This window comes from Suricata suricatta, chromosome 5, assembly GCF_006229205.1.
Source record: "Suricata suricatta isolate VVHF042 chromosome 5, meerkat_22Aug2017_6uvM2_HiC, whole genome shotgun sequence".
Classification (NCBI taxonomy): domain Eukaryota; kingdom Metazoa; phylum Chordata; class Mammalia; order Carnivora; family Herpestidae; genus Suricata; species Suricata suricatta.
The window spans coordinates 59,748,069-59,755,479 of NC_043704.1; the positions used below are offsets into that span (position 1 = coordinate 59,748,069).

General features: G+C 35.1%; 1 protein-coding gene across 1 annotated transcript in view; it reads right to left on the bottom strand.

The window, feature by feature from the left end:
* CFAP44 (cilia and flagella associated protein 44) overlaps nt 1-7,411 on the bottom strand; it is a 143,861-nt gene that overhangs the window by 43,140 nt on the left and 93,310 nt on the right. Inside the window, exon 25 of the mRNA XM_029939323.1 lies at nt 6,412-6,589. Coding sequence (XP_029795183.1) covers nt 6,412-6,589 — 178 coding nt within the window. The remainder of the gene's footprint in view (nt 1-6,411; nt 6,590-7,411) is intronic.

Genomic DNA, 7,411 nt, shown 5'->3' on the forward strand with positions numbered 1-7,411 from the left:
AAAGGAAACAATCAAGAAAACTAATAGGCAACCGACAGAATGGGAAAAGATAGTTGCAAATGACATATCAGATAAAGGGCTAGTATCTAAAATAAACAAGGAACTCACCAAACTTCACACCCACAAAACAAATAACCCAGTGAGGTAATGGGCAGAAGATATGAACAGACACTTCTTCAAAGAGGACATCCAGATGGCCTACAGGCACATGAAATGATGCTCAATATCACTCATCATCAGAGAAACACAAATCAAAACCACACTGAGATACCACCTCACGCCAGTCAGAGTGGCTAAAATCAACAAATCAAGAGACTATAGATGCTGGCGAGGGTGTGGAGAGATGGGCACCCTCCTACACTGTTGATGGGAATGTAAACTGGTGCAGCTGCTCTGGAAAACAGTGTGGAGGTTTCTCAAAAAACTATCAATAGAACTCCCTTATGACCCAGCCATAGCCCTGCTAGGGCTTTACCCAAGAGATAAAGAAATGCTGATGCATAGGAGCACATGTACCCCAATGTTCATAGCAGCAATGTCAACAATAGCCAAAACATGGAAAAAGCCTAATGCCCATCACCTGATGAGTGGATCAAGAAGATGTGGTATATCTACACAATGGAGTACTACATGGCAATGAGAAAGAATGACATATGGCCATTTGTAGGAAAGTGGATGGACTTCAAGGGTGTCATGCTATGCGAAATAAGTCAGGCAGAGAAGGACAGAAACCATATGTTTGTACTCACAGGTCTTAGAGGAAACAGGAGAAACCTAATAGAGGACCCGGGGGAGGGGAAGAGGGAAAGAGAGTTGGGAGAGAGAGGGATGCAAAACTTGAGAGACTATTGAATACTGAAAATGAACTGAGGGTTGAAGGGGAAGCGTGGGGGGAGAAGTGGTGGTGATGGAGGAGGGCACTTATGAGGAAAAGCACTGGGTATTGTATGAAAACCCATTTGACAATAAACTATTAAAATAAAAGAAAAAGAAAATAAAAAAATAAAACTGAAGAATAGAAAATATGAACAGACTAATTATTAGTAACAAAATTAAATCAGTCATCAAAAAAACAAAAGTCCATGACCAGATGGATTCACAGGTGAATTCTACAAATATTGAGAGAAGAGTTACTACCTATTCTTTTCAAAAAGAATGAGGAAGGAAAGCTTCCAGGTGCATCCTATAAAGCCAGCATTACTCTGATTCCCAAACCAGACAAAACCACACTAATAATAACAACAACAACTACTACTACTACTACAGGCCAATATATCTAATAAACATAGACAAAAAATCAATAAGGTATTAGCAAACCAAATTCAACAATACATTGAAAAAATTATTCACCACAATCAAGTAGGATTTATTCCTGGGGTGTAAGGTTAGTTCAACATTTAGAAATCAATCAGTGTCATATATCACATTAACCACTGAAAGAATGCAAACTATATGATCATCCTAATAAATGAAGAAAAATCATTTTACAAAATTTAACATCCATTCAGGATGGAAAATCTCCAAACAAATTAGGTTTAGAGAGAACATACCTCAACATAATAAAGGCTTTATATGAAAAACCCACAGCTAACATAATAACTCAAGGGTGAAAACCTGAGATGTCCACTTTCACTACTTTTATTTAACATAGTACTAGAAGTCCTAGCCACAGGAATCAGACAAGAAAAAGAAATAAAAGTCATCCATATCGGTAAGGAAGAAGTAAAGTTGTCACTATTTGTAGATGACAGGATACTATACAGAGCAAAAACCCTACAGATATCATCAAAGAATTACTAGAACTGATCAATGAATTTTGCAAAGTTGCAAGACACAAAATTAACATAGAGAAATTTGTTGGGTTTCCATATGCTAATAATGATGTAGCAGAAGGAGAAATTAAGAAAAATAAATCCCATTTACAATCACACCAACAAGAATAAAATACCTAGCAATAAACTTAACCAAGGAAGTGAAGACTTATACTCTGAAAACTATAAACCATTGGTGAGACAAATTAAAGAAGACACAAATAAATGGAAAGATAGTCCATGCTCATATATTGGAAGAATTAATATTGTTGAAAATATCTAGACTGCCCAAAGCAACCCATCAATCTAATGCAATCCCTATTAAAATATCAAAAGCATTTTTTCACAGAACTACAACAAATAATTCTAAAATTTGTATAGAACCACAAAAGATCCCAAATAGCTAAAGCAATCTTAAGAAAAAATACAAAACTGTAGGTATCACAATCCCACACCTCATGATATACTACAAAGCTGTAGTAATCAAAACAGTATGGTACCAGCACATTGCAGATCAATGGAAAGAATTGACAACCCAGAAATAGACCTAACTTATGCAGTCAATTTATAATAAATGAGGCAGGAATATACAATGAGGAAAACAATAGTCTCTTCAACAAATGGTGCTGGAAAAATTTGACAGCTACATGCAAAAGAATGAAACTAGATCACTTTCCTATACCATATGTAAAAATGAACTCAAAATAGAGTAGAGACCTAAACATGAGACCTAAAACCATAAAATTTCTAAAATAAAATATAGATAATAATTTCTTTGATATCAGCCATAGAAACATCTTTCTAGATTTATCTCTTAAGAGAAACAAAAGCAAAAATATACTATTGGATCTACACCAAAATAAAAAGCACAGCAAAGGAAACCAGTAACAAAATTGAAAGGCAATTCAATGAATGGGAGAAGATATTTGTAAATGATACATCCAATAAGGAGGTAACATCCAAAACATATAAGGAACTTGTACAACCCAACACCAAAAAAAATCCAATTAAAAAATGGGCAGGGAAATTGAATAGACATTTTTCTTAAGGAAACATACAGGTGGCCAACAAACGCATGAAATCAGGGAAATACAAATCAAAACTACAATGAGATATCATCTTACACCTCTCAGAATGGTTAGTAACAGAAAGTCAAGAGATAACAAGTGTTGACAAGAATGTGGAGAAAAAGGAACCCTTGTATACTGTTGTTGGAAATGTAAATTGATGCAACCACTATGGAAAAACAGTATAGAGTTAAAAATAGAACTAGCATATGACCGAGTAATACCTCTTATGGGTATTTATCTGAAGAAAACGAAAATACTAATTTGAAACAATCTATGCACACCTGTGTTTATTGCAGCATTATTTCCAGTAGCCAATATATGGAAGCAACCTAATTGTCCATCCACAGATGAGTAGATAAATAGGTGGTATACACATACAATGAAATATTATTTATCCATAGAAAGAATGAGATTTTGCCATTTGGGACAATATGGCTGGCCCTAAAGTATATCACGCTAAGTGAAATAAGTCAGAGAAAGACAAATACCATTTGATTTCACTCATATGTGTAATTTAAGAAACAAAAAGAAACAATAAAAAAAACCCCAGACTCTTAAATACAGAGAACTGGTGGTTGCCAGAGGTGGGGTGGGGAGATGGGTGAAATAGGTAAAAGAATTAAGAGGTACAAATTTCTAGTTAGAAAATAAATATGTCACATAAATGAAAAGTACAGCATAGGGCATATAGTCAGTAAGATTGTAGTAATATTCTTTAGTAACAACTGGTGACTACACTTATTGTGGTGAGCACTGAGTAATGTACAGATTTGATAAATTATATTGTCTACCTGAAACTAATATAACACTGAATGTTATATTTCAAAAAGAAAAGGCATTTCTCCAGGTAGTCTTAGAAAACTTGCCTGTATAATTATTACCTATGAACCAAGAACACTATAACAAAATAGAGGAGATTTTTTTTACAAATATTTATAGCATTAAAGTAAAACTTAAAATCCAGCACTTCTGGGAATGGTGGACCACTCTGAAGCACATGGAGGACTAAGAATTAAGCTTAAAAGAAGAAATCTAAGCCACACTGATGACTGTAAGGCTCATCTCTTTGAGGAACCCGTTTTACATACCAACATTTTCTTTTGAGTTTTCCAAATACCACACATACCTAAATACTGGCCACAGGTATCAAAATATTTCCAAAATACTGGCCACAGATATATAATGTTATCTGCAAAAAATCTTGAACGTTAGTAATTTTTAATTTAGCCATGACAGTAATGACCATTTATTGACTTTGACCATCACATTAACTTTATGAGGCAGACTAGATATGTTTTATAGTTGTTAATTGGTATTTATCCCCTTTTAACAGACAATATAACTGAGGCTTAGGGAGATGAACATGACTAGCAAAGTTTACATGACTATTAAGTGGCAGAGATGGGAAAAGAACTCTGATCTTCAGACTTGTAGAATAGTGTGCTCTACATTAATTTATGTTGTTGTTGTTGTTTAAAATTTTTTCTAATGTTTTATTTATTTTTGAGAGAGAGAGAGAAGCAGCATGAGCAGGGGAGGGTCACAGAGAGAGGGAGACACAGAATTCAAAGCAGGCTCCAGGCTCTGAGCTAGTTGTCAGCACAGAGCCTAATGGGGGGCTCGAACCCATGAACCATGAGATCATGACATGAGCCGAAGCTGGAAGCTCAACTGACTGAGTCACCCAGGTGCCCCTGTTGTTGTTGTTTTTAATAAAATGGATTTCAGTGTAATGCAGTTCAGTTCAAGACATCATAACTGTCCATCATCTCTAGCTAGATTATGAAATTTCAGGTTGGATGACTGGCAAACTGTGCTCAAAAAAATATTTCTCTATGATGATGGATGGATCATGATAGATGAAACAAGAATTGCCTTAGATGAACAGCTAGAAAAACAATCTGAATGGTCACTAAGAAAATGCTCAAATGTCTGTTTAAACAGAAAGGTATAGTTATGAACTATGAAAATTTACTTATGGATATGATTTGCCATACCAGGATCCTTGTACTTCTGGTACATATAGTATCTTCAGTGAAACTGCAAAGGCTTTTTTTTCCAGAAGACACTTTACTGCCACTTGTCAGAAAATTATAAAATATTCTAATATGTTAGATCTGTGGTAAGATTGGAACTCTCTCCAATGGGATGCCTTATAACGTTCAAACTTCATGGCCATAGTAGGTGGCCATGTACCAAATTCTCCTCAAAATTGTAGCTCAGATACTTTCTGAGTCTCTAAGTGTAAAAAGTCACTTGTCAGTCTAAATTATGGAATTACTATGACAGGGAGAGGAGACTTTAGTAAGAAAATGGGGATGAGAAATCAGAATAATTAGAGGCAGTTTGGCAGAATGTAGATAAAAATTTTAAAAAGGAATATGTTAAACTACGGAACTGTAGGCCACTCTAATGAGTCCACCTGATCAAGAAGATGTGGTATATATACACAATAGAGTACTACATGGCAATGAGAAAGAATGAAATATGGCCATTTGTAGGAAAGTGGATGGACCTTGAGGGTGTCATGCTAAGTGAAATAAGTCAGGCAGAGAAGGACAGAAACCATATGTGTGCACTCATAGGTCTAACAGGAAATATTCAGAATGATCTAGCTTCAAGAAAAGCAAGCAGTTAGTAGTGCTTAAGAAAAACTGATTCAGTATCTAATGGATAGTTGATACCTGTCACAACACAGCATTTTATATACTGTTAAGTGAAACTGCAATACAATCTAAGTTTATTTTGGGAGTGTTTGCTGTATCATTGGATTTAATAAAATGTTTAGAGGTGCAGTAGGCATGACTTCGAGTATATAATGAAAGAAAATGCAAAATGTTTATTGATTTATGATGTGGTTTTATCTTAGCTTGGGCAAACCAAGCAGTATTTAATACATAGTAGCAAAATATTTACTATTGACGCTTGAAAAATGTGAGTTCTTTGTGTGCAATCTTTCATTTATGTATGGGAGAGGGTTGTCTTTTTTTTAATGTTTTTACATTGTAGTACTTGTTTTGCTTGTTAAAAAAAAAATAAATAAATTTTTTAAAAAAGACAGAGAAAAAAATAAAAATAAATAAAAAGGAATATGTTAATAGGTTATTATTGACATACCTAAAAAATTTGTAAATCCTGGAAAAAAAAGAAAAAAGGCTTAACAATCGCTTTTCCCCCTAAGTCTTTGGCAGGGTATAGCAGTCAAAAACTATGTACGAGGACATTTAAAGTCTCTGATATATAGAGCTTTAACCCATGAAATATACTGAGTCAAGTAATTAACTTGAAGGCTGGTTCTGCCATTTTAACTAAATAATCACAGACAAATCTCCTGTCTTCTCTGGACCTCAGTTTCCTCACTTGTAAAAAAGGGGCACTATTCTAAAAAATCATGAGGATCTTTTTCAGTTCTAAATTTCTATGACTATGTATTCCTATGGACCGGCTAGTGAAACAGGTGGTTTCAGCACAGAGTACCATAAAAACTCAGGCTGCCTCTCGTGGTCATGAGAGCAGTGGGGGACAACTACCATGGAGTCTAGGTGTCCCAGTTCCTCTTCCTTCTTGGCAGCATTTATTCTCATGTGCTCAGGTATCTTATAGTCTGGGGCTGTCTTCAGATTGAAGTCTCCCATATACAACTGGGCCTCTTTGATGGCTTGAACATCTTTGGGATCTTCATAGTCATCCAGAGGTTTACTCTTGTACCTATCAGAAAAATAGGCAACCCAGCCACAGATGTAACAATAAACCTCAGTTTGTCTACTATATGTATATAATCAAATTCAGTCATAAAACAAAAGTATAATTCTGAGTGTGTGGTACTACTTTTGTCCATAGAGCCCAAGCATTTTTGTAAGTCAATGACTACAGACGTTCCACAGCTTACAATGGGGTCATGTAGCAATAAACTCATAATTGAAAATATCATAAATAACCTACCTGACATTATAGTTTAGCCTAGCCCACCTTAAACATCAGCCTATCGTTGGGCAAAACTATCAAATCCAAACACCATTTTATAATAAAGTGTTAAATATCTCATGTAATTGATTGACTACTGTACTGAAGGTGAGAAGTAGAATGGTTGTAAGTGTATTGATTGCTTATCCTCATAACGTGTGGCCGACTTAGAGCCATGGCTCACTGCTTTTGACAAGTATAATGAGAAAGTTTCCTACTTCATACATCAAAATTCAACATGCAATTTCTACTGGATGTATATTACTTTCACACTATTGTAAAGCCAATAAGTCATGAGTCAAACAATTGTAAGTTGGTGACGATCTGTATTTTTAACGCACCCCAAGCAAATAATGAAATAAATAAAAACCCCTCATTCTTTCAGTTTTAATCGAAGTGTAAAAGTTGCTACTCCTTTTTATGTGTGGAAATAAGAAAAGTGGAAAGGTTCAATTGGTTCAGGAATTCCTTTTCAATCCTTTTAATGAATTTTGCTAAATAATGTCTAGCATTCCATTCCCTGCTCCACACCTGCCCCCTCTGTGCCTCACTTGGTGGTGAGATAAT